Source organism: Malaclemys terrapin, chromosome 7, assembly GCF_027887155.1.
Source record: "Malaclemys terrapin pileata isolate rMalTer1 chromosome 7, rMalTer1.hap1, whole genome shotgun sequence".
Lineage (NCBI taxonomy): Eukaryota > Metazoa > Chordata > Testudines > Emydidae > Malaclemys > Malaclemys terrapin.
Genome location: NC_071511.1, coordinates 22,610,764 through 22,638,222, shown reverse-complemented (window position 1 = coordinate 22,638,222; position 27,459 = coordinate 22,610,764). Strand labels below are relative to the sequence as shown.

The following is a 27,459-nucleotide window of genomic DNA, read 5'->3' as shown; positions in this document are numbered from 1 at the left end:
CTCTTAGAGGAGTGATTCAGACAGCCTCACCTGGCTTTCTCCTCTCTTTCCAGTAAAGAGCACCTGTTTTGAACCATGGCTTGAGATCAATGTGAAAAGAGCCTGGAGCTTTCCCTGGACTTGCTTCTTGATCTTTTCCAGTCCTGGAGCCTAGTCAGCCAACACTGGGGGAAAAGGGCAGCTCTCTCTTACACTCCCTCCTCTCAGAGATTGTCTCAGGAACCTGCCAAACAGACCCTTGGGAACATGGCTAGCTCATTAGCTGGCATTGAAGTCCCTTCCTCGAGTCCCCTTCTTTATTTTCCAGCGATTGCTTGCTGTCACACTCCCTTCAAGTCTTACTAACCTCAGTGTATTATAGGAGAAGTGCCTCATCAAAAAAAGCATGTGTAATACTGCAGGGCTTTTTCCCCCCCCCAAAATGTTGATCATTCTTAACTGCTGTCCTCTCTCTAGGCACCTCTGATTTCTAAGCTTAATTTTTCCTGTGCATTTAATGCTCATGAAAGGTGCTGGATTGAGAGTCCTGGAAACCAAAGTCCCGTTTATCTGCCAAAGAAGTAGAGTATGGCCAGGTAGGTATAGCCAAGATCTCTCTCTCTCTCTCACACACACACACACACCCCCCTCTCTATTTGACTCTGTCTTTTTTTCCAAGACAAACAGTTTGGAAAAGTGTAGACTCCTTGTTTAAACTGTGGTTCTACTCTGACAAGTGGGTCCCGGTGTGGACTCTGTCTCTTAACTCCATGTCAGATTTGTTTTGCTTCCAAGAACGGCTCTAACTGCCAGCCCCCCAAACTCCCTCTGGAATCTGGGAGTCAGAGCTCCTTCTGCCTTTAACTTCATCATTGCAGACTCCGCAACTAGAGTACATACATCATCCGCTGAACTGTTAACTATGTTTAACCCAAAACTGAATCCCGCTCCCAAAATTTATGGACTTTGCAGTGCAAATAGGAGCAAGATATAGAGAAAACTTCCTTTCAGTCAATAGACAGAGCGGAGGAATCTGTCAGCACACAGTGAATGAGATCTGTTAAGTGAGAACGTGCCATTTTTAAAATGCACCAACACAAACTACTCGAGCAGGTAAAAGATAATCCAATCCATGGCTTTTATTCCTGGGTCTCAGCAAGTTCCACTTTCCCCATGAATAGCCTTCTTAAACACTGTTGTCCTGCTAGTACAAATCACAAACTGAAGACTGATCACTGTCTGAACTTTTCAAAACTAGGTCCCTTCTGTCAGTTTCAAGTCATTCAAAGGCTTCTGTGCTTCTCCCAGGAATACTGTACGTTCTTACATAGAACTACCTAGCATGCTCTTGGGTCTTTACTTCTAGGTGCTGGGTACCCACAACTCTCACTGAAGTAAATGGGAGCTGTAGGTGTTCAGCACCTTTACAAGTCAGGTCACTACCATTTGCTACAGAAACAACATTCTAGCCATCTAGCTGCATATGGGGTCTGAATGGGAGACAAAAGTCTGATCTATTCTTAGAGATGGAGGTGGATGTGGCTGGGATACTTCTGTGATCTTGAGGTTTCTTCTGTGAAATTATTTGTGCCTCAGGGAGATCCCTCAAAGTACATTGTTGTCAAAAATCATCTCTGGCATAATTCAATGGAGTTACACCAGGGATGAATTTGGCACAGGCAGTGCAAAGTAATAAGGCAAGACATTCCAGGGATGGGGAGAAGAAAGCCCATATGTGGAGAAAAAAATAAAAACAGTCTCAATTGTTTGCTGTTGTGTTGTATCAGGGATTATCTGACTGGCCCACTCGGGAGTGGAAAAAACACGTTTTCCCCCATTGCTCGAGATCAGAAAAAAACTAGCTATTTGATGGGATGGGGAATGCAGGCTAAATGTATCACCTGGGTCTTTTCAGAAATAAAGTCATGCAGACATCATTAGGGTCATTAACAAACAGGCAGCAGCAGAGACAAGGCATAGTGAAATATACATTTTTTTATTGCTGCACACATGCTCACACATTACATTTTTAAATATTTTTATTATAATATATTGCTGCTCTGATAAACTTTACAATTTTCTTCTTTCAACAAATTGCTAATAGTAAATGAAGAAGATGGGGATAGCAGAACAGAACACAAAGAGACTAACAGAAGAGAAATCCTAATTTTTCATCTGGCAATAAAATTATTTGCAACACTAAAGTGAGTTCAACTCATGTTACAAACTAGTTTATTTATTTTTCAATTAAGGAGCTTGTTCTGTATGTTAAGCACATGCTTATCTGTTTTTCAGAGAGACGAAGGAGCCCTAGATACTCAGTAATTTGACAATCCAGTTTAGTTTAGAGATTTAGCCACTACGTACAGCTGGATAGAAAAGGTGTTCTGAATTCAGCACGTTTAACAGAACTGCATTACCAGAGAGGAAAATAAAAAGGCCACATTGACCTTTAATCCCACAAGTTACAACCTTCTAAGTGGTTCCCCACTTAAAGGGACAGGAATGGACACATTTAAGAACAGCCACATGGAAAATACTTACAAACTGTGTGGCTGCCATTTCACCCATTTTTGTACCACTGTCCTTTTTACTTTAAGAGTTAAGATACCTGCATGGAAAAAGGATAGTGTGTTTCTCAACAGTCCTGCTCCTGAATCTTACTTCCAACACACACCATGCTTTCAGGGCAAAGGCCAAATTCACTGCTGGTGTAAATCCATCTAAGTGGTGGCCCGTAGTCTTCTGGGTAGGACACGGGGCGGGGGAAATGTCACAACAGTTGCTGTGAAAAGGAAGGTTGTGTTGTAAGAAGGGTGATTAAGAAATTTATACAGCAGGAGCAGAGAAGAGGTGATAAAAACCTGAGCATCATGCTTATATACAAAGTCATCTTTAGTAATAAAGGAAGGAGAAAGGCAGGTGAATCGTACCAGTTTAGCTAGAAGGGTGTTTCTGAATAACATGTTTTGCGGGATCTTTAAAGAGCTTACACCTCAGAGGGTGAGACAACACTCACTCCTTCCCCTGACACAAAATACAAGGGATTTAGCATTTGTCCAACCAGCCCCTCCCCCCACATCTTAAATTGAGACACGCTTCACCAGCTCAGGTTACTTTTGGCTCTCAGAACTTCATTGTCCTGTCATTCTGTCCTTCAGCCAAAGCTAGTCTGTGCTCTGTAGATGGACGCTGAAGTACACAGACCTAGGGTGTTCTTAAATACACACATTTACGGAGCAGAACATACAGTTCCTCTTTCCAAGTCACTATTCTGATACAGGACCAGGCATGCACGCACGCACACTATGGAACCAAGATACTGGCACCTGCCTGCAAAAAGCAAGCCAGAAAACTCACCTGTTTCCCCAAAGGAATTTCTAACAGAAATAGAGGCAGATACTGCTCGAATAGCTCAACACCCTCCAGAGACACCCTCTTCCCCAAAGATGCCTGGTCTGCAGGAGACACCACATAAATATGGATAAGAAGAATCCGCTGGGGGTTGGGAGAGCCAGTACATAGCTGAAAACTCTCAGCTCTGACAACGCATCTTAGTCCTGACTGGCTACTCTATTCTTGGGCTTCACTCTGCCAATGCAGCTCAACCCACTACTCTACCGACACTGAGCCTTTTTGGAGCACAGTCTCAGCCAAACTATGTATCAACTTCACAATCATAACTAAACCAAGACCATCAACTGTGATTTCAGTAGCTGTCCAAGCCACTTCAGAAGCCAGGCTAGCAGACGGGAAAGGACACAGCATAAAGCCCACATAAAAGTCCTTGCCATACAGGCGAACTTAAATCCGTTCCCTTATGATGGAAAAATGCTACCAGAAGCGTGGCCAGAGGAGCTGTTGGGGACCCAGATCACCTATCTGCATGAGCAATGCACAGGGCCAATACACGAAAGCACAGGTCACTGGGGTGTGGTTTTAAACCCCCTGTATCATGCAGTTACTGTAAACAGCAACATCCACCAGTGACAGCAGCACCAACATTTTGATAGGATTCCCCATGCAATTAGTACAGCCCAATTTTCTCCCTCCCAGGCCCCAAGTACTGCAGAAAGAATCCACTTCCCTTCCCCTGACAAATCAAGACTCATGTAGTACATAATTCTGAGGAGACTTGGTAACACAGAGCACGCGAAGTCCTTGGCAGCATTAGATTTCCAACATTACGATACTTGCTCTGTCTCCCACCATTAAGCCACCTGCTTTCTATGACTCTCTAAAGGGTCAGAGCAGTTAAGTCTCCATGCTTTGCTCTCTGGGAAAACCTGACAGTGAATCCTTGGGACTCTGACGACAACTCTAGAAAGTCTAGCAACCATAGTGCATCTTTGTGACAAGAGGCAGGAGATTTAAGAAGAAAGAACAAAATCTGGGTGCAGGCAAGATTTTGTGACTGTAGATCCCCCTTCCTTTCTTTGGCCAACACCAAGAAAATAGCCTGACCTCACTCACAAGTTAACAAAGAGAGGATGTAATTGTCCTGCACTCTGGCAATACTGTCTCTTTGGAGTATCACCCAGTATCAGCACACAGAACCACTGAATCCAACTTGAAGTCATTTCATAATCCGAACATCCTGTAAAATTGCAACTTCCAGCCATGCTGTCACACAAAACAGAACGACAAGTAAAACTCTTGCTACACTTCCACCTCCGAGGGTGTCTAGAAACAAGGCAACACTAAAGAGGGATATCTAGTGAGACGGGATGGGTTTGTTTACAGGGCAGGGCTGTAACAGCAAGGGAGCAGGGTGTGGAGAACTAGTCCATATGTTTAGGTGTACTTAGTGCAAGAGTTGTAGCCCGCTGACTGATGTTGAGAAAAGAGGAAAAAACCAGCACCATCCCTCTCTAAAAGCCAAGGGACACTGGAGTTCTAAAGATAATGATATCTACTGCAGAGGAAGAATCCTCAAACACATTTGCAAGGATGAACAATTAGCTTCTTGAAGAACAAGGAACTCAAGGTTTTGAAGCCTGAAGAAAGCCAGAAGACGAAAGAGCAGGGCAGATGAACTGAGAAAAGCCTTGTAAAGCTCCCTTTTCCTTGTCACCCACCCTTAAACTTTGATAAGTCTTTCCTTCATCCTGACACAACAGGCCAAAAAAAGAATACGTGGCAATTCTGAGAGGAAAGGAGTTGCTCTCCTGTTAGAGTGAGACAAGGGCAGTACCTCTTCATCAGTGCCTTTGAAAAGTTACTGGCTCTTTAGGAGACTGGGTCTCTCTCCTGCTGCTCTCTAATGTATTCCTAAAGGTTTATATTTGGGACATGCATTAAACAAAGTATCCAGAAAAGAAATCATTCAATTTAGCCATGTCCCCCTGATCAAGGATACACTGTCACAATCTGTCAGAATATGGACTTAAAACCTAAACTTTCATACTACACTGAGGGTGTAAATCCAGGTGTCAATACTTGGAGGATCCCAGTAGTTTGTGACTGAGAAACAAGAAGAGCAGGTGAAGTCAGCTAGTGCCCCATAAGGCTACATTCCTGTGCCCCATTAAAATGCCATCCTCTCCGCTAACTCCCCATAATACTGACAGCGAAAGACCAGCCAGTTTAATTCTAATAGATTCCTTTACACTCAGTATAATCCATTTTTGTTCCCTTGATAACTATACAAGAACCCTGGCTTGAACCAGTTTCAGAAATGCATTGCTGGCTAAGAGAGTGGGGCAGCTCCTGGGGCCAGATGTTACAGAGTCCGTTAATACAGCTCCATTAGCCACATGCTTGTCAGTTCCCTCTCAGTGCTGTATCGTACAAGCAGTAACTATCAAACTGGGCTGCACTTTGGGATCCTATTAACAGAAGGAAAAAAGCAAACATGTGAATGTCCAGCCATGAATGAATTAAAAGGAAACCATGCCTGGGGGTGGGTGGGAAGGAGGAGAGAAAAAAGAAAAGTCATTTGACTAAGACTCATATGTTCTTGCACTCAGAGGCAACCCACTGGAGGTCACACAAGCTGCTCTCTGCATCCAACAGCAGGATTTACAGACTTCAGCACTCGAGTCCTATACTGGCCAGGAGGTTTTCCAGTGCCTCTAGTTTCTGGTTGGCCTCCTCGATGGCACTGTAAGTCTGCACATTGCTGGTGATGTGGAAGCGGATGTCATCCACCAGGGGGATGGAATCAGTCTCCTGCCGTTCCTCCACTGCCTCAGCATTCTCCTTCACAGCAGCCGCAAACTCCTCTAGCTCCACCAGCTGGAAGGATGAAGACAAGACATCAATTAGGGGAGCTGCAAGGCTGATGGGAAGTGGCAAAGTGACGTTCAGCCTTTTACCACTAAGTCGCCAGTTCAAATCTGGCTCAGGCCGGTAATGGGTGAAAGTCTGGAGAGTTCAGGAACCTGGGTTTGTGAAATGAATTCTCAGCTTAGTTACCACAGAGAAAATGACCAAAACAAGGTCATCCCCATAGTTGGCCTTTCTGATGAGACTTCCAACAAGGGGGATACAGAGTGCCAAGGACTGAATTCCCCTTTCACACTCTAGAGGGATCCTTCCAGGTTCAGCGTGAGGCACACCAGCAAGGGGCAGCCCATAGGAAAAGTTTGTCCTGCCATTGCCAAGACTGTATCTGCTCTACGGATAAACACAAGGATCAGTCTTCAGGGCTGTCAATCCTGCACCTTTAACCAACAGGAAAAAGACTCAAACGTTTAAAGAGCAGATAAAACCTGTCAGTAGGCTGCAGCCCTCCCGCCCCTCAGCGTATTATTATAAACGCACACTGACCAAATGTCTATCACTGAGTGTTTGGGCACCATTTACATGAACTCACAATATTTCCCCCAAAGCAGAGAGAGAGAGAGAGAAACCAGGAAACAAACTCCCACAGGGAAAGCCAACAGCTCCTGTCACGGCAGAGACAGACAAGAGATGGCCATTTTGCAATGGAACTTTAGGCCTGGTCTACACTACAGTGTTTTGCCAAGAACTTCCCATCATTGCCCATACCAATTCAGCTCTCCTAGAGAAAGCGCTACTGCAGACAAGGGACTGACATCTGCTGGCAATCTAACTACTGGGTCATCTCAACTTGCTCTGTGCACCACTAGATGACACAGTTTGCAGTCCCCTGGAGCCTTCCCTGTACCCGCACTTCCACCATTCTTAGCACTAGTAAAACAATGGGGGAATGCCCTAAAATTCTTATCTTATGCAAAGCCCCAGTGGCAAGAATTCAGTGTTCCCGATCACGGCTTGTACAGTTCATTCAGCCATTGGATAAAATCCCCTTTCCAGAACCCGGTTCTGGCCATATGCTGATCGGTTGGTTCCCTAATTTATATTGATCAATGGCACTTTTGAATGAGAAGAACTGTTTGGAAATTATTTTCTTCACTGTTTTCACAGGCAGGAAAGAGTTTCACACCTTTCTCCGAGCCTCTCAGCTGCAGGTAAAGAATATTACAGCTCATGTGGGAGTGTTAATTAGAGCCATTTATATAAAACTACTGACCCCGCTAGGAACCAAAATACTTAGTAGAAGAACTGAACTGTCTGTGCCATATGATCACTGTTTCTCTGCAGACATCACTGGCTCCTGGATCGCCAAGCAGCCGTCAGAGAGAACAGAGAAAATAGCAGTGGGAAGGAATGTTCAAATTGATCCTTGTAAATAGCATTCCAGTGTAATAAGATTTGGTATTTAGCTAATCATCAGTAATAAGTTTTCCCTATGGAAGCCCCTATAATCTGCTTTTGGGGGGTTGTAATGAATTTGAGGCTACAGTACAAGAGAACTAATTGCACCAGGAAGAGTCATGTATGGAGATGAATACTCCCACATACCCCCTTCACACAGCAACCCAATGCACAGCAGTCATGATCTGCTATTCCATACCTGCAGTCTTCTTCACCAGTCAAGTCAAACTGCCAGGTGGGTCCTATTGAGGACCAAAGTGTGACTACAAAATTCATTTCACTTATGACCCAACATCTTCAGAAGTGAAAAGTGCATACATTAAACCATGTCAACACTTAGATACACATTTAGTAGTCGCACCTGAAACATCTTAGGGAAGGGTTTTGCATACCTTCTCAATGATCTTCGCCATGTACTCCGTGCACTGGTCCTCCAGTCGGGTCAGCTGGAACAGCTTTGCAATCCTCCAGATGTTGACAACATTGTCCTCATCAAGTATCTGAGCCAAGGTTCTTCCGCACAAGCGTTTGAGGCCAGGCAACAGGTACATGTCTGCTACACACAGCACGTCATAAGCATTCTCAGGGGACAGCTGGTAATGCAAAGAAGAGAGTCACCATAAAGAAAGTCCTGCCTACACCACGTGCCTCTGGCACAGAGAGATTGCCCTGAGATTTAATTTCAGACATAATTTCTTGCAGTTAGGGGAAAACCACCAGCGCAGAGTACTAACCCTGAGGAGAGTGCTCTATGCCACCATTCGAGAGACTGAGGCTATGGGAAGTTTTAACAAGTTTACAAACCCTTGCCATGTAAATATGGGAAACAAAACAATAGTTACAACACTTGTCTTTTTAAACAAAAGCTATTATACACATATTTAGCAGACTAGGCACGTCAATCAAGATATTTGGTTACCTTTTGTTCAATACTCAGAGAAAATACATTCACCTGCAAAAATAAACCCAGCATACTGGTCTAATTTTTTTTTTTAATTTTAAACACTTGATCGTCATGCCCGGGCTGTGTTAAATATGTGTACATAGAGTTTTCACTCAGTTTAATGAAATCTCTAGAAATGAAGTGTTGTTATGATGCTTACTCTGTAATATGGCAACAGATGGTTAAATAGCAAGGTCTGAGGACTATATTCCTGTAGAATGTCTTTTTAAACAAAAGAGTCACATTCTCTTTTTTTCCTGGCTGGTCAAATCCTTGACATTTATTTTAATCAATCATCTATGTCACTAATCTGGAACTAGAGTTCTCTTCTGTGCAGTTTTGCTATTGCCAATATGAAAGGAATTGTGAAGAGCACTATTACCCATCTAGATTTGTGGGACATGGCAGGCACATGCTTTAGAAGAGCCCAGGTCACATAGGATTCTGAGGAGAATGAAATCTTGTGTGTTTATGCTAAAAATCTTCACAGGTGCAAGTTGCACAGGTGCAAGCTGCAGTGCCTCCACACGAGCCATTCTGGGCCAGGTGCACTGCTGCCCACATCCACACACAGATACAGATGATTATTTCAAAGTGGGGTTGCACTAGAAGGATTAATTGCACCATTGCCGCTGCAGTGCTTGCATGGCTATCCACACTGGTACTAGAGTAAACAAGATCACTCAGCGCGAGTGTGAATTGGAATGGGATTGGAAAGTTTGCCACAGTGCACAACTGTACATAAGAATGCCAGGTGCATTAGGAGGCACGTCAGAGGCTTGCAACTGTTGTTAAAGTGCTGTAACAAAGCTATGCAGCAGAAGCAAGGTTGTCAGGGTTATTCATGAAGTGCTGTTACAGACGCAGGTCTCCCAGATCTGTGCTCCCTCTCACTTTACTTACAGTCCAAAGCCATGTTTATACCTTTCTCAAGTTCATGACTTTTGCACATGAGGCTTGCACATCACCTACCCCCTTCCTTAGGAGAATTTGACCACACACTGCTTGAGTTTCACCCCCACAGTAACTGCAAGTCTCTCTACTGTAGCATCTAATACGATGCTTTGGGAACCTATAAGGTCATGAGCATTTGAATTGGACTGAATTGAAAACACCAATGCTCGATTGATCACTGTCCAATAAGAAAACAGAATCAGTTTGATGTTCCTTTTCAAACTTCCCATATATACACAAACACACACACACACAAGTTCCACTCAGCTGCTTATTTTTTCCACTCAGAAACCACACGAACATGGATAACACGGGCTGCTGTGACAGACACAACAGTGACAGAAATGTCAATCCTTTGAAAAAGGTGAGGTCAAGAAGCATGGGGACACTGGTTATGTCGGCACTAGACTGGACTTAAGCTTGGGAAGAAAAAACACTGTACGAAGTACTGAACTTTGAAAATCTGCCAGGAAAAATAATGAAGACAACGTTAATATAATTTTTCAAACAGATGGCCTCTTTCCACAAAAGCTCATTTGGCTTGAGACTCAAATAGCCACTGGAAAATATGAGTAACGATTTTTTAATGACAGTAAATTGTTTTTACTGAGGTGGGCCATCAGGCATGTGCACTGCACAAACAGGTAGCATCCAAAGAGCCATCTGAAAGGAAAGGCTGCAGCTACAGCTCTGGTTTGGAAACACTTCTACTTAGCAACAATAGAGAGCTAGCCAGATTCTGGAGCGTCAAAGAGGTGCAGCAGAACTGGATCAGGCTGCAGGGCTGTGACAAGATTCTGATGTGCCTTAGGGCTCCTCACCTCCCACTCCACCTGTCCTCCAGAGCGCAGACAACAGGAGGCTGTGAGCAGAATGAGTTAATGTGAGGAAGTTCTACAGGGTATTAATGACAGCCTCAGCAGGATAGCCAGTGACTTCCTGTCTGATAAATCATCTCCCTGCCTACCACAGATTCTATATTGCTGCCTGTAGCCAAGCTGGTCAGCATGAATAAGGTCACAGCTGTGCAGGTGGTCACAGCAAACCAAAACCAAAGGGTAACCCAGAGTAGGAATGGTACAGTCTCACTCATACAGGAAAGCCTTAAGCTTTGGAGAGGACACAAGCCAGCTCATCAGCATCATTAATCCCTTCAGTGCTGCCAAAATAATTAATAATAATAATTATAATTAATGGAGATATCCCATCTCCTAGAACTGGAAGGGACCTTGAAAGGTCATTGAGTCCAGCCCCCTGCCTTCACTAGCAGGACCAAGTACTTATTTTGCCCCAGATCCCCAAGTGGCCCCCTCAAGGATTGAACTCACAACCCTGGGTTTAGCAGGGCAATGCTCAAACCACTGAGCTATCCCTCCCCCCCCGATGTATAGTGTAAAAGATGTATAGTGCTGGCTGCACTTTTAATTAGATCGTTAGTTCTTTGAGGCAGGGGATGTCTTTTTGTTATGTGCTTAGCACAACGGGTCCCTAATCTCCGAGTGGAACATCTAGGCATTCCAGCGATGCAAATAATTTTTGTTTTAAATGCAAAGATAGGCTGTAATGCCAATAGTAAATGAACAAGCCTCCTAACCTTAGCACACGGGCAAATCTGTTTTCAGCCGCCATCTAGTGGCAGAATTCTGACTGTGTGCCATTGAGAGCAGTCAGTGCTGCACAATAGCATTCAGTGGGGAAGAATACACAGCCACACAAATCATGCATTATGTATCTGGCCTAAGTAACATGTATCCTAATTTACAGGATATGAATTTAGGATGAAAGATACACAAATGGCATATAGGAGCAGTTGCATTGATATATTCAGGAAACAAAGTCCCACCCTAGCCTACAACATGGATAAAATGGAGATACCAATATTTGGGTTACTGAGGTTCTTCAAGCCAGGTGGGAGAATGGGGGAGTGATATTTAACAAACCAGCAGTAGAATGCTATAGGATGACACTTCTGCAAAGACATTTGGGCATAACTTGAAGGCGATGAAAGGAGAGAGTAGGCTGGTCTCACCTCAGTGTCATCGCTGTAGATGTAGTAGAGGACCCTGATGAAGATGTCTTCTGAGATGTTATGAAGGGTCACCACAGGGATGGTGGGCTGAGTCTGCAGCTCCTCGCTCTCACTGAAATGATCCTCAAGGAGGGCTTTGAAGTAATCACTGCGGCCACAGAAAAATGCCTGCAGGGGATAGGAAAAATCCAACACTAGCATCTCCCTTTTCTGCTGCACTGAGCCAAACAGCACTAGGCAAGGGATCAACTTTCAGGAATTCATTAAGCAAGTTCCAAAGCACCGAGTCAGTAGCATATCCTCTGCCGATGCTCTGTGCTTTTATCCCTAAACTCTGATAAACTTGTTTTTTTTCTTATTTCTTTCATGTCTTATTTTTACACATTGCTGCCCTCAAAGCAAAAAAGAGATATTAACTAGAGTGACAGGGGGGAGGGATAGCTCAGTGGTTTGAGCATTGGCCTGCTAAACCCAGGGTTGTGAGTTCAATCCTTGAGAGGGCCATTTAGGGGTCTGGGGCAAAAATCAGTACTTGGTCCTGCTAGTGAAGGCAGGGGGCTGGACTCAATGACCTTTCAAGGTCACTTCCAGTTCTAGGAGATAGGATATCTCCACTAATTTAATTTTGGGGGGAGGGATAGCTCAGTGGTTTGAGCATTGGCCTGCTAAACCCAGGGTTGTGAGTTCAATCCTTGAGGGGGCCACTTGGGAATCTGGGGCAAAATCAGTACTTGGTCCTGCTAGTGAAGGCAGGGGGCTGGACTTGATGACCTTTCAAGGTCCCTTCCAGTTCTAGGAGATGGGATATCTCCATTTTTTTTTTTTTTTTTTAATCTAGAGTAGCAATATAGTTCTAGTCAGGATTCCTGAGTTCTGTTTCCAGTTCCACCCTTACACTGAGTCATCCTGAACTATTAAGGATCCAACACTTCCAATGACAGGCTCAGATTTGTTGCTGACAGCATGAGACACAATGTAGATGCCTCTTACGGCAATTCACGAATCTCCTTACCCTGTAAGGGAGTCAGGCTGGGTTGTTTCATTAAGAAGAGTGCTTTAAGTTTAAGCTTACCCCTGCAGTATATCTAATTATCTCGTACTAAGAGCGTGGGAAGGACATGTACATGGACCTTGATGTCTCTAAATGTATGCGCATACCTTATGGCATAAAAAGTTGTAATCCGTCACTCGAAAACACACATCAGGACAGCTGCTAAAGTTGTCAGTGCTATCAAACGGCAACTCCCCAAAACCCACCTAGAAAGACAAGTTAAAAGATAAGAAATGTCTGCAGTTAGCATCCATGGTATAAACATTAGAGGTGTTGACATTGATCTATAAAGTCCTGTGTGTCTTGTCTATCTGAGACACCCACTTTACCCATTTACGCCTCAGCAGCAATGGAGATCACCAGAGATGCCCTTCCTGACTGATCCTAGATTTGAACATCTGGGAGCTCAATGCCTGGTATTCTCAGTGGAGAGGCTTCTGAACTGAAATTTCTCTTCCCAGTTTGTCCAGCAGAGCCAAATGGCCTTCAAGCCAACATTGGCAGGCTCTAACTCCTCTCGGACTTCTAAATGAGGAGGTGGATTGCTGGGTGGGTATTTAGTTTACATCATGGGATGGGCATCTTCATATTGACACCAGTCAAGGAAAGGCATGTTATTTTAACCAGAGTATATGTTAAAAGTCATTTTATAGCTTAAATAAAGGAATGCACAGATCTGAAACAATCTAATTGAAACTACAATCTCATTCAACACAATACAAAGCTTCCCATGCACAGTTCAATTTCTTGTCACTTTGCCGTCTAAAGAAATTAAAGTTAAACTAATTCACTAGACTATTAACACAACTCCCTCCAATCCAATGTGCCAAACAAACCAGCATAAGTTTGTGGGCTTGTTTTTTTTTTTTTTTTTAAAAGATAGCATTATGGACACAAGGGAATCAATTGTGTGAATCTATATTCACAGCCATATAACCAGAGCAATTATCCCCTGAAAACAAGAGTTTCCTCTGGTTTCTCCTATCTAGGTATATACCCTGAGCAGCCTGGGATGAAAAGTTTGATCCCTACCATAAGTCTTTCCTCCGAGCAAGTCACATCAAAAACTGGCTCTAGGTTTCCCCAGGTGCAAGGGCTGGAAGCCAGGATGTTCAACATCCAGTGGAAGAATGGCAAATATTATCTCCTACCGAACCGCACTAGCAGAGAGCATTGGGTATAGTGGGGAATTAGTGAGATGTATCAGGCTCCCCCGCCCTGCAATCTGACTCAGCAGGAAACAAACAGAACTACATGCTGCTTTCAGTACCATCAGGCAAGCTCAATTCATACACAGTGGGGATTCTCTGGCACTCCTGGTCCCAGGCTGTGGTGAGCCACTGAGCTAGCAAAGGCTCTGAATTTCACAGTACTTCGGAGCATGGCAACCTGGCCCTACTCTCTGGGCTCTCTGTCAGTACTCATCACGATTTGGCAGAGTGGTTTCTAATTATAGTACAACTAAGCCTAATGATAGTCACAATTTCTGGGTGATTAAACAGCAAAGCCACCTTCCCAAACTCTGCAGCAACCCTGCTTGGTCTCTCTCGTCTATGACTTTAGTTACAACCTATTTACTCTTTCTTTTTGTGGGGAGCAGGACAAAGGGAATTTTTACAGCTCCTGAAAGTAAAAGATCTGTAGCACTTCAGAGTTTCTGTCTCACCCCATCTTATCCCCACGGCTTTTCACTTGCTCTGTTACCTGCTCTGTATCTTATACAGCACCAGAGGAGACATGCGTGGCACTTCAAGAAAAATCGGAAACCTAAGTTCCTGCCCCAAAGAGAGTGCTTCTAAATTCAGACAAGAACAACTGGCGGGGACAATAACGTGCACAACCAACAGGGAGAAGCAATTTGCTCCTAGATAGGAATAAGCAGAGTAGAAAAATTCAGCCGTAAATAATTTATGACAACCTACAGAGGTCCATTATACCCTAACAATCCATAATGGGATTACCAGCGGAGAATCAGACTCAAGATTTTATATCCAGCTGCATGTTGAGTCATCAGGGTTCTATGACACAAGGAACAAATTAGAGCATCTACAAAAGCACAAAGCAAAGCACCAGAAAATGTACTGTAGCAACAAGCCTACACTGGTCAAGGGAAAGACTAGGTCTTTTGCATCTCTAATTTCTAGGAATTAAAAAAAAAAAAAAAAAAACTAGCACAGTGGCCAAAGGTGTAACAGATGTTCACAGCTCACCTGCAGCACCAAGCTGGGTGGAGAAAAGGGATTTAGTTTCATGGAGGATTTCAATATTTTGAAACTTGGCTTTGTTCCAATCTGGAATGAAAACCAAAATTTCAAAATCTTCCAGGAAATGGAATGGAGCCCCACTCCGAGACAGTCTATCTGGCAGGCTGACCCAAAGCAGCAGCCCCTGAAAGCGCGGGCATTCCCGACTCTGATCGGCTACCCTGGAGCTGGGCATGTGAGCTGGCAGCAAGCTAGGCAGGGTTCCATCAGAGTCTTGCCTGGGTACTGCTGGAACTTGATCAAAATTCAACTACTTCCGTAAAACGTTTAGATTTAGATAAGTCAGCAAATTTGAGTGACAAAATGTTTCCTCTGAAGTTTTCCGATCACACTGGTCTACAATTTTGAGAAGTCATCTGCTTCAGAGATAAAATGTGCAATTGTGTATTTTGATGTGCTGAATTCAAATATGACAATTAAAACAACTGATTGGCTACTGTTTCTAAGATATTTAAGTTTTTACATTTTATGTCTATGTATATTGTGTAGATAGTAGTGTTTTAATCAAATTGTAAACCTAGGTCTTTTCATGTGTTTATGGTTGCTTTACATGATAATATTTCACCTGTCCTGTTTATGGAACACTTTAAAAATCAGCAAAAGGGTTATATAAATAAAATGTATTATGAAACAAAACGGCAAAAAACTATTATGTACATAGTTTAGTCCTATTCAGTGTCTACTCAGCGCTTCTTGGCTTGTCTCTTGTATTCATTAAAATGGAGCATCTCTTGTCACTGTCCAGCAATAGTCTGCAAGCATTGATGGCTCCATTTGCCCTGATAGCGTTTCTCCATTGTTGCAATGTCCTGGTGAAATCGCTCGCTGTGCTCGTCGCTCACTGCTCCGCAGTTCGGTGGGAAAAAAATCTAGATGAGAGTGCAAAAAAAATGTATCTTTAGTGACATGTTGCAACCAAGGCTTTTGTATGCCTTGAGGAGGTTTTCCACCAACAACCTGTATTTGTCTGCCTTGTTGTTATCGAGAAAATTTATTGCCACTAACTGGAAGGCTTTCCATGCCGTCTTTCCTTGCCAGGCAGTGCATGCTCAAATGCATCATCTCGAAGAAGTTCACGAATCTGAGGACCAACAAAGACACCTTCCTTTATCTTAGCTTCACTTAACCTTGGAAATTTTCCACGGAGGTACTTGAAAGCTGCTTGTGTTTTGTCAATGGCCTTGACAAAGTTCTTCATCAGACCCAGCTTGATGTGTAAGGATGGTAACAAAATCTTCCTTGATTCAACAAGTGGTGGATGCTGAACACTTTTCCTCCCAGGTTCCAATGACTGTCGGAGTGGCCAATCTTTCTTGATGTAGTGGGAATCTCTTGCACGACTATCCCATTCGCAGAGAAAACAGCAGTACTTTGGGTATCCAGTCTGCAGACCAAGCAAGAGAGCAACAACCTTCAAATTGCCACAAAGCTGCCACTGATGTTGGTCATAGTTTATGCACCTCAAAAGTTGTTTCATGTTGTCATAGGTTTCTTTCCTATGGACTGCATGATCAACTGGAATTGATGGCAAAACATTGCCATTATGCAGTAAAACAGCTTTAAGACTCGTCTTCGATGAATCAATGAACAGTCTCCACTCATCTGGATCGTGAACGATGTTGAGGGCTGCCATCACACCATCGATGTTGTTGCAGGCTACAAGATCACCTTCCATGAAGAAGAATGGGACAAGATCCTTTTGACGGTCACGGAACATGGAAACCCTAACATCACCTGCCAGGAGATTCCACTGCTGTAGTCTGGAGCCCAACAGCTCTGCCTTACTCTTGGGTAATTCCAAATCCCTGACAAGGTCGTTCAGTTCACCTTGTGTTATGAGGTGTGGTTCAGAGGAGGAGGATGGGAGAAAATGTGGGTCCTGTGACATTGATGGTTCAGGACCAGAAGTTTCATCCTCTTCCTCATCTGACTCAAGTGAGAATGATTCTGGTGCATCAGGAACCGGCAGTCCTTCTCCATGGGGTACTGGGCGTATAGCTGATGGAATGTTTGGATAATGCACAGTCCACTTTTTCTTCTTTGACACACCTTTCCCAACTGGAGGCACCATGCAGAAGTAACAATTGCTGCTATGATCTGTTGGCTCTCTCCAAATCATTGGCACTGCAAAAGGCATAGATTTCCTTTTCCTGTTCAACCACTGGTGAAGATTTGTTGCACAAGTGTTGCAGCATATGTGTGGGGCCCACCTCTTGTCCTGATCTCCAATTTTGCAGCCAAAATAAAGGTGATAGGCTTTCTTAACCATAGTGGTTATACTGCACTTTTGTGATGCAAAAGTCACTTCACCACAAACATAGCAGAAGTGATCTGCACTGTTCACACAAGTACGAGGCATCTCTGCTCACTTTGGCTAAACAGAAATGTGTCCCTTTGCAAAATCAAACACTGACAAATAAGAGAGCACGCCACTGTATGATTTCTAGAGCTGATATAGGGCAATTTGTTCAGCAGAGTGATGTAAGCTTCGTTATGATTGTATCATCCATGACTTCTAGGAATAACATGATGCAATTCATATGTATGACGCAATACCAGCTTCAGATTGCATCATTCATTGTTTTGCCTAAAAAGCAAGTACTGTCCAAACCCAGTCATAGATTTATTCATAGATCCTGTCAAAGATGTATTTTAGTCATTTCTGGTTTAAATTCAGATCCCTTCCCTTTATAACTCACTTATCCTCCGCCATTCCCAAGTCAAGGGTCGTATATACTGACCCAATAGCATATCTTGAAAACTAGAGCCAATCAACAATTTTAAGCATCATTTTCGTTCTCAGTGACCCAGAATTAGTAAAGTTAGACTACATTTATTTCAGAAGCATTTTGGCTGTAGAGCAGTGTCATCGTTAATCACTACTGAAAACATCACGTTTCCATACACAAAAAGCAATGGAGAAAAGGCAAATTTCAAGTATAAGCAGAAATGACAATCTAAGACATCAAGATTTTAACTGCATTTAACTTGTAGTGACTTTGTTTAAAGAAATTGCTCTTATGGTTTACCAAACTATAAAATAGATGGGTGTCTGAAACAGCCTTCCAAAAACTAATACACCCCACAGACAGCTTCCATATATTCGTATTGTGCAGTGCCATGAACTGTACTAACACTACACAGCACTAGAGCAGATGTCTCAAGTATTGCAGCAGAATTTCCAGGTATTACTGTTTTATATAGAGAGAAAATTGTGAAAGCTCAAAGAATAGACAGTTTTCACTTGAAAGACAGAAAAAACATATGTGGGATTATAAAATCCTACATTTAATGTCCAATATCAGAGTATTATTAAAACATTATCTGGATCAAAAGTTCATATAACACAAAGCTGCCTGCTGTCTAGTGACTCAGAACTTTGCTTTTGTGATCAATCCTGTTTGTTGCTTAAAACAAATTTGGTTTGTATCTTATAACCATGTATTGTTTGTTGTTTCACATATTCCAGGAAGTGTTTGGTAACTTATTACAAGAAACATCATGTTTGTGACTGACTGATAAGTGTTCTTTGGCCTCGTAGAATAAGTTTTTTGTATTATATTATTTGTATGGTATCAGAATCTACTAGTGAGGTTGCAGAATCGCTGCTCCTGGGACTCAAATGCCTATTTCATGGGATGATCCCAGTAAACGAAGATTTAGAAAAGATGTAAATGATAATTAAGCAGTAGAAGGCAGATTAAAAGGCTACAATCCTGTCTTTAGGATCTTTATAAATGGCCAGGAAAAAGAGCTTTTAAAATTATCATGTTAAAACAAGGCAATTAGGGGTAATATGAACCCTGATTCCATGGTTATGGGTGCCATGCAGATGCTCTAATAATTTTTTTCCCATTCCTTCCTAGCATTCATGAAAACACACACAAAGTAGGACAGTAATATCAGTGCAACATGTTTAGATTGGATTATAGTGTACTTTTTTCTAAGATACATAAAACAGCTGGAAAAAAAAAATCAGGAAATTTCAGCAATGCTAACTCATTATTTTATGCAGATTCTCATGATATTTGGGGTTTTTCTTCCTTAAAGAACCAGTTCCCATACAACTATGGAGGAATCTCTGTTTTCATTTTTAAATAAGTGTGTTTCTAGCCCTTACGATTTTGGAAAAAAGCTTGAAAATGTGACCCAAGTGCACCCTAAAGGCTCAGAAACCAGAAAATAAAAACAAAGAACCTGATTTTTTTTTTTAATTGCATGATTTTTAAGTCAATTTCATTGTATTTGGGCACCCCACACATGATTTTTAAGCGCTTGGGGTTGACACTACTGGAATTCATTCTACACTACTCTCCGGTTTTTGATTTTTCCAAGTACCTAATGATAAACAAAGAAAACCACAACAAAGGTATACAAAAAAAGCAGCTTTCTGCCTTGACAGAGGGAACATCAATGGGCAGAATTCCCTCTTTAAATCCCTCAGTACTTAGAATAACTGGATCACTAAGAGCCAGCACAAAATACCTTGGCACATCTTGCTTAAGAAACCTAAGCCACCAGCACATAAAAAGACACATGACAGAGTTTCTACCTTGCTTCAGACATTTCCTTGAGCTCTGCATCAGGCAGTTCTATTTCGTGCAAGAAAGCAATAAGCTTTGTTACACTGTTCAGTTACACAGCCCACAGGCACAGAGCTGCTTAAAATGAGTCTGTTATTAGTTTTACTACTCAATGTGAAGAAACTGGGACAAACATATTAAAGGAAGGAAAATATAAGATGCAACTATCGGTATTACAGAGATGAACAAAGGCAGGAAGAACTGGGGTCCACCAATATCTGCCCTGTTCACTTGCATCGCTGGGAATCGATTGTGTGGAATACACATAGCTGAGTCTAGTGGGTAATCCTGACTCAATGCTTCTGAGAAAAGTAACAAACCAACTCCCTGCACTACCACGGGGGTCTATTCTTAACCAGGGATCAGTTAAGCTCTGTGGACCGATAACCCCCATTAGGCATCCCATTCCATCTATACATATCCGAAGGTACTGCTGTCATCCAAGGAATTTTTCCCCCCTTTCTTGCATTCCAGTAATATATTTAACTAGGGGCTAAATCTTGTCCCCATTGAAATCAATGGGGAAACTTTCATTGACTTGGATGAGACCAGGGATCTGACCTCTACAAATCTCTGAGGGAGGAATAATCTCGCTGCAAGAATGAAAACCGGCAGCCTGGTTATGAGATTTACAGCATCTCCCTGTGCTATACATGGCTTCAGTGTTTGGAAAGTCAGTTTGTGCCATTACTACCAGCAAACAAGTGACCACAGAACCCAACAGAGAAATTGAGCCTAAATGTGTGTGAACATACAGCTCTCCCTGTGACTCAGTCCGAAGGTCCCAGTGGAGTGTGGGAAGAAATAGAAACACTCCCTACCCGCAGTTCAGCCGGCAGGGCGCAGTCTGCTAGTAGAGCCAGATCCTCCTGCAGCCGGCAGTTACCTGGAGGCTCAATCGTCAGCACTTTCACACAGGTCCCTGGCTTGGAAGAGACTGGAAAAGGCAAAACAAAAACAACAAAACAAAAAGCATAGATGCCTAGAAAAAACTAAATCTAAAAACTTTCCCTCCTGTTAAAAAAAAACTCTCTCTGAGGAATGTTTGTTTGTTTTGTCTGGCTCTTAGTTTCCTTCAGAGAGACATACACACGCATGCACCTGCTAGCAGTGATCAGGGCTGTAACTACCACTGGGGAGGAAGAAAGAGGACACAGATTCCACCGTTTCCCCTCTTACAGCTCCACTCATCCCTCGCCTCCAGAACATCAGTTACAGAGACCATGGTGAGGAAAAGGACCAGCTATGTGCCTGTTCTGTCCTCCCCTCTGCTTCCCCTCCCTACAGACATGATCGAGAACTGCCTTATGGAGGCTGCTTCCCAGCCGCTGGAGTCGGCCCTAGGTGACACAGTAATAACAGAAGATACATCCCTGCTAGGCAAGGGGGCGAAGCGTATTTAACTACAGACACGCTTCCACACCACTGGTGCCCCCATTGATTATTTATTTAGAGTGAAGTCTGGCTTATGCTTTCCCTCTGCTGCCCCACAACTCTCCTGGATCAGGTGCTAGTAGTGCTGCTGTGATTTAATCCCATGGAGAAGAGGATTTATAACCTTTAAGACCAAGTTCTTTGGGGCAGAGACTGTCATTTTCTATATATTTATATAGAGCCTAGCACAATGGGGACCCTATATCGATTGGGGCCTCAAGGTGCTACTGCAATGTAAGTCTTAAATGCTAATAATAGCCACCAGCAGCAAATAAAGAAAAGACTAATGAAGAGTAGGTCTGGGACGCTCCTTCTCAGTTATCCTCCTGGCTAGAAACCTCAGTTTCTGGTCCTGTCAGGGTAGCTAGTTAGTCTACCACAAGGAAACACAGTAAGTGCTCCCCATTTTGGGAAACTATGGTATTCCCTTGATCCAAATCATACAAAGGGCTCCCAGACAACACTGCGATGGGCACCTTATAGGCAAAGGCCACAACAGGAGACTCAGTTGAAGCTAGTCTGGATTCCCTGTAGGGGTTTAATTTAAAATCTCTCCTCTGGCCCTTCTTCTCCAACAGCTTTGTCTCTTTAGAAAGAGCTGCCTGCCGTATCTTTAAACTTTTTGTTCCACTGGCAGGAACGATGAATGCAAGTAGTATGGCAGGTCCCTAGCAGAACAGGTAAAATTAAAGGTCTCAGAGGTCTTCACAACCTCTTTCAGGTACAGCTGTATGAGCACAGATGGAAAGGAAAGGCTTTTAAAAAGTTAGAAGCACTATCAAAGTGTGTACATGCATTACTGTGTAATCTTTCCTCTCCATGATCATTTATGAACCTCGTTTGCTGTCTCAAGTCCAATTTAGATTGGCCTTTGCCAGATTTTGAGAGCTTCTTTAGCGGGGAATGCTTGTAAAACACAAAGTGCAGTTGAAACTATGAACGTTGCTGCAATGAAATCTTATGGATTCCATTGGAAGCATAATGAAAGAGACGTTAACAATCTGTGATTAAAGAGTTAAACTGCACTGTACTGGGTGTTACAAAGGCTTTTTGACAGGCGTGATTCACTGCATTAAAACCCCTCTCTTCTCAGGTGAATCACATCACCATGAGACCTCATTTTTCCTGACATTTTGCTCATCATTACATGGGCTTCATCAGATGACTCCATCAGATGGTGGGCGAAATGAGACCGAGATGTGCCACAATATGAATCCTCCGCCCCCACCGCCAAGAAAGCATTGCACCCATCAAGACGGGCCACCATGACACCTGAACTGGCTGAATATCCCAAATGGTACTGGAAACAGTAGGGTGCATAAAAACCCAATCCACCAATTAAAGAGACTATTGATTCTATGATCTATATCCAGAGAGGTGCTCTGGAGAACAAGCTATGCAGTTTCTATTTATAGGACTGAATGCAGATGCCCTTGTCTTCAGCAAACAACCATACTTACTAGAGGGGCAGGACAGGTTTGGCATAGACCCAAGCCGAACTGACAAAGCTGTCAGAACAGAGTCCCACAGAATTACAGATCCGCATAAGCAACTGAGAACACTTTGTCCCTTTAAGGTAGGTCTTCACTGCAGAATTAACACAGGCTCTTAATCAGGTGTTTCCCCTAATCCCCCTGCTGTCCACACACAAAATCTTCTCACCCAAGTTCAGTGATGCTTACAGACTGGGCTTGCTGGCTTGTCTGGGGCTTGCTGGCTAAAATTCGAGAGGCACTTTCACTCAGACTGATAACCCACCCACTTTGCAGTGACAATGCAGGCTAAAATCATTAGAGTGCCAACACTCCTCCAATGCCTTCCCACAATTTACCTGCCAAATGTGCCTAGAAGGACAGACAAGATCTTCCAAAATTCACTGGCAGAGAATCAGAGTGGCTCATCTTATTGCAGCACAAAGAACCACGGGATAGGCCCCCAGAAGTCCTAATACCACACATGGGTAAGTGTAGCACCAGTGAGGACACTGTAATTCTGGAACGGCTACACAGCGTGGCTGCTTACGCCCAGCCCAGGCTAACTCAGGTGCTCAGACCTGGCCACCGATCACCCACCAATCACCCACGTTAACTCTGCAACTGAAGACATACACTTAGACTAGATTTCTACTCCTCTGTGAAGACAGGTTACGGGGACTGTGTGATAATAACGATCTCTTCTATGGGTGCCTTTCATCAGAGGCTCTCAAAGCACTTTCCACCCATCAACCTTTGATGGACACAGAGGTCTTGTCTAGACTAGAATAAAAAAGTTTGTTAGAGCATGTTCACTCTTTTTACCCTACTGTAAATAAGGCTGGCAAGAGCTTTGTGCTAGTTTAAAGCAGAGGTTGTGTATGTAATTGCTCTAAAAACATATTTTGTGGGCGTCAACCTACCAATCCCACCCAAGAGACATCTGGAAACAGCAAGTGAGATTAAAAGGGTCAAACAGAGAAACTATCTGAAGCTCCCCTGTAACTGAAGAACTCAGACACCATGGTGAAGGGCACACTATAAATACTTGAGAGGAAGACAGAATTGACCAAGAAATCCTTCCCTCACACACACAAGGCTCATACCACATCAGATGTGCCTACTCAGGGTTATCACCAAGAAATATGGCAGACACAATGGTAAGTATCCACACCCTAGGTTCTCCAACATAACTAGGCACTTCCATAGAACTTGAAAGAATCTCTGATGAGGCTCACACCAGAAACAGTGGGTTTTGGATGATAGTGTTGTCCGTATAAACCAATTCAGACACTGCATATTTCAAATGCACGGGCACAACATTCCACTGCTACAATTTTTTTTGCTTCTAAAAGGATGAAAGAGACAAGATGAAAGAGACAAAAAATAGATTGTTGGCAGCCGCAGGCAGGAGGGGCCATCATCTGATGTTTGTGAAATGCAAGAAATGCAGGGAATACAGAAGACAGCAAGACAAATAATAAAAGGAGCTGGAGCGACTTATCTAGCTAGGAAGGAAGATTAAATGAAGCAAATCCATGTGTAGCTCAGCTAAAGAAGAACAGGAAAGCATGCTAACCTCCTGCAAACGTTTGCCAAGTATAAGCACCAAGGAGGGACAATAACCATTTAAGGCAAGCTAAGGAATTGTAATAGGTATGAAATGAAGCAAACAAATATAAATTGAGTATTTGGGAGGAGAGTTGTAGAATGGTCTCAAGAGAAGACACTCAAGTCTAACAAAAAGGTAGGCCAAAGCACTGGCAAGTACACTGTAGGGAATAGTCCTGCACTGCCTGGAGGGAATATACTGTTTAGTCATTAAACTCCCTTCTGGTACAGCTGCACAGTACATCACTGACTGCTTCATAATCGGTCTTTGTTCTCGACTAGCTTAATACTTCTTTGTAGTCTTTACTAATACACCACTGGTTTAGCTGGGTTAAAAGAAAACTTTCCAAGATCATACAATACATGGACATCTGCATTACACATGCACTTGTACAATGCTGTGCATAACCACCGCCACTGGCCCTTTAGATCAGGGACCTGAGGTCTGAAAATAGGTGTTCACAAATCCAGACCTGAATTCTTATGCTTTGCAACATACAGAAAATGCTCCTGAACTTTTTTTTTTTTTTTTTTTTTTTTTTTTTTTAAATGCCTCCAGTTCCATAGCAAGGATTATGACTTAATCTGGACAAATCCTGTCTGAATTCTTCCAAATAGTGTAACAGGTTTTTGTGGCGATATCCAGAGCATGCAGGAAGGGAAAATATGGAAGTAATTACGCTCAGCATAGCAGATGCCTGTCTGCCGGCTGGCCTCAGATATAATGGAAGACATCAGACCAGTTCCTGCTGCTGTTGTTGTCTTTTTAATACTCCTCCACAGCATCAAGATACAAGGTGCTTTAGAAATATGGACTAGACTTAGATAATGAGACTAGAGAGAAGTGTCTGCCGTGCAATTACGCCCTGGAACTGCACTGGCTACAGTGTGCATTTTTGCTTACATTAAACATGTTGGATATATTTTTGTACCATGGATGGTGACACTGGACCCTGACCAGTGTAATTAGGCCAGACACCCAGATGGTGGGGTGGGGTGCGGTGATAGCTCAGTGGTTTGAGCATTGGCCTGGTAAACCCAGGGTTGAGAGTTCAATCCTTGAGGGGGCCACTTAGGGATATGGTGCAAAATCAGTACTTGGTCCTGCTAGTGAAGGCAGGGGGCTGGACTCGATGAGTCCCCCTTCCAGTTCTAGGAGATAGGAGATCTCCATAAATTTATTATTTATTTGTTTTACCTGAACCAGGTGCCTATTTTCTAGAAAATATTCTGAGCAGAAACTTCTAAATATACAATAGGGAACAATAATGTTTTGGCAAGTAAAGGACACCAGGTGACCCAACAGGGCTTTCCCATCCCTTAACTTCTATGATTCTTTCATATTAATTCTCTCCTGGGGATTCAACACTAGTTCCCCTGGTTCACCTAGAACATGTCTGATTTGACAGGCACACATTTAATGTTACTAACTACAACGCTGCCAATTCACCACAGTCCTGCTCTGCCACAAACACATAACCCCTATCACTTATATCAGTGCTTTGCAAACACTGATTAAGCCCCACAATACTCTTGTGAAATAAAATCATCATCCCCATTCTACAGAGGGGAACACAGAAGTTAAAGTGATTTGCCCAGTGCCATATAGGAAGCTTACACCAGGGTGGGATTAGAAACTATAACTATATATAACTATATCACTCATGATTTTATATACCTCATCATATCCCCTCTTAGTCTCCTCTTTTCCAAGCTGAAGAATCCTAGCCTCTTTAATCTCTCCTCATATGGGAACCATTCCAAACCCCTAATCATTTTAGTTGCCCTTTTCTGAACCTTTTCTAGTGCCAGTATATCTTTTTTTAGATGAGGAGACCACATCTGTATGCAGTATTCGAGATGAGGGCGTACCATCGATTTATATAAAGGCAGTAATATATTCTCAGTCTTATTCTCTATCCCCTTTTTAATGATCCCTAACATCCTGTTTGCTTTTTTGACCGCCTCTGCACACTACGCAGACATCTTCAGAGAACTATCCACGATGACTCTAAGATCTTTTTCCTGACTTGTAGCTAAATTAGCCCCCATCATATTGTATGTATAGTTGGGGTTATTTTTTCCATTACTTTACATTTATCCACATTACATTTCATTTGCCATTTTGTTGCCCAATCACTTAGTTTTGTGAGATCTTTTTGAAGTTCATCACAGTCTGCTTTGGTCTTAACTATCTTGAGCAGTTTAGTATCATCTGCAAACTTTGCCACCTCACTGTTTACCCCTTTTTCCAGATCATTCATAAGTAAGTTGAATAGGATTGGTCCGAGCACTGACCCTTGGGGAACACCACTAGTTACCCCTCTCCATTCTGAGAATTTACCATTAATTCCTACCCTCTGTTCCCGGCCTTTTAACCAGTTCTCAATCCATGAAAGGACCTTCCCTTTTATCCCATGACAACTTAATTTACGTAAGAGCCTTTGGTGAGGGACCTTGTCAAAGGCTTTCTGGAAATCTAAGTACACTATGTCCTCTGGATCCCCCTTGTCCACATGTTTGTTGACCCCTTCAAAGAACTCTAATAGATTAGTAAGACACGATTTCCCTTTACAGAAACCATGTTGACTATTGCTCAACAGTTTATGTTTTTCTATGTGTCTGACAATTTTATTCTTAACTATTGTTTCGACTAATTTGCCCGGTACCGACGTTAGACTTACCGGTCTGTAATTGCCAGGATAACCTCTAGAGCACTTTTTAAATATTGGCGTTATATTAGCTAACTTCCAGTCATTGGGTACAGAAGCCGATTTAAAGGACAGGTTACAAACCTTAGTTAATAGTTCCACAACTTCACATTTGAGTTCTTTCAGAACTCTTGGGTGAATGTCATCTGGTCCCAGTGACTCGTTACTGTTAAGTTTATCAATTAATTCCAAAACCTCCTCTAGTGACACTTCAATCTGTGACAGTTCCTCAGATTTGTCACCTACAAAAGCCGGCTCAGGTTTGGGAATCTCCCTAACATCTTCAGCCGTGAAGACTGAAGCAAAGAATCCATTTAGTTTCTCCGCAATGACTTTATCGTCTTTAAGCGCTCCTTTTTTTGTATCTTGATCATCCAGGGGCCCCACTGGTTGTTTAGCAGGCTTCCTGCTTCTGATATACTTAAAAAACATTTTATTACCTTTAGAGTTTTTGGCTAGCTTTGGCAAACTCCTCTTTGACTTTTCTTATTACATTCTTGCACTTAATTTGGCAGCGTTTATGCTCCTTTCTATTTGCCTCACTAGGATTTGACTTCCACTTTTTAAAGGAAGTCTTTACCTCTCACTGCTTCTTTCACATGGTTATTAAGCCACAGTGGTTCTTTTTTAGTTCTTTTACTGTGTTTCTTAATTTGGGGTATACATTGAAGTTGAGCCTCTATTATGGTGTCTTTAAAAAGCACCCATGCAGCTTGCAGGGATTTCACTTTAGTCACTGTACTTT

General features: G+C 42.8%; 1 protein-coding gene across 5 annotated transcripts in view; it reads right to left on the bottom strand.

The window, feature by feature from the left end:
* Positions 1-1,956: 1,956 nt before the first annotated feature.
* Positions 1,957-27,459, bottom strand: part of ABTB1 (ankyrin repeat and BTB domain containing 1) — a 43,833-nt gene continuing 18,330 nt past the window's right edge. For all 5 annotated transcript variants that reach the window (XM_054033859.1, XM_054033860.1, XM_054033861.1 and 2 more), the window contains 5 exons: positions 20,308-20,423; positions 12,747-12,845; positions 11,589-11,756; positions 8,055-8,255; positions 1,957-6,216 (listed from right to left, as the gene is read on the bottom strand). In XM_054033859.1, the coding sequence (XP_053889834.1) occupies positions 6,010-6,216; positions 8,055-8,255; positions 11,589-11,756; positions 12,747-12,845; positions 20,308-20,423 (791 nt within the window). In that variant the 3' untranslated portion in view covers positions 1,957-6,009. The remainder of the gene's footprint in view (positions 6,217-8,054; positions 8,256-11,588; positions 11,757-12,746; positions 12,846-20,307; positions 20,424-27,459) is intronic.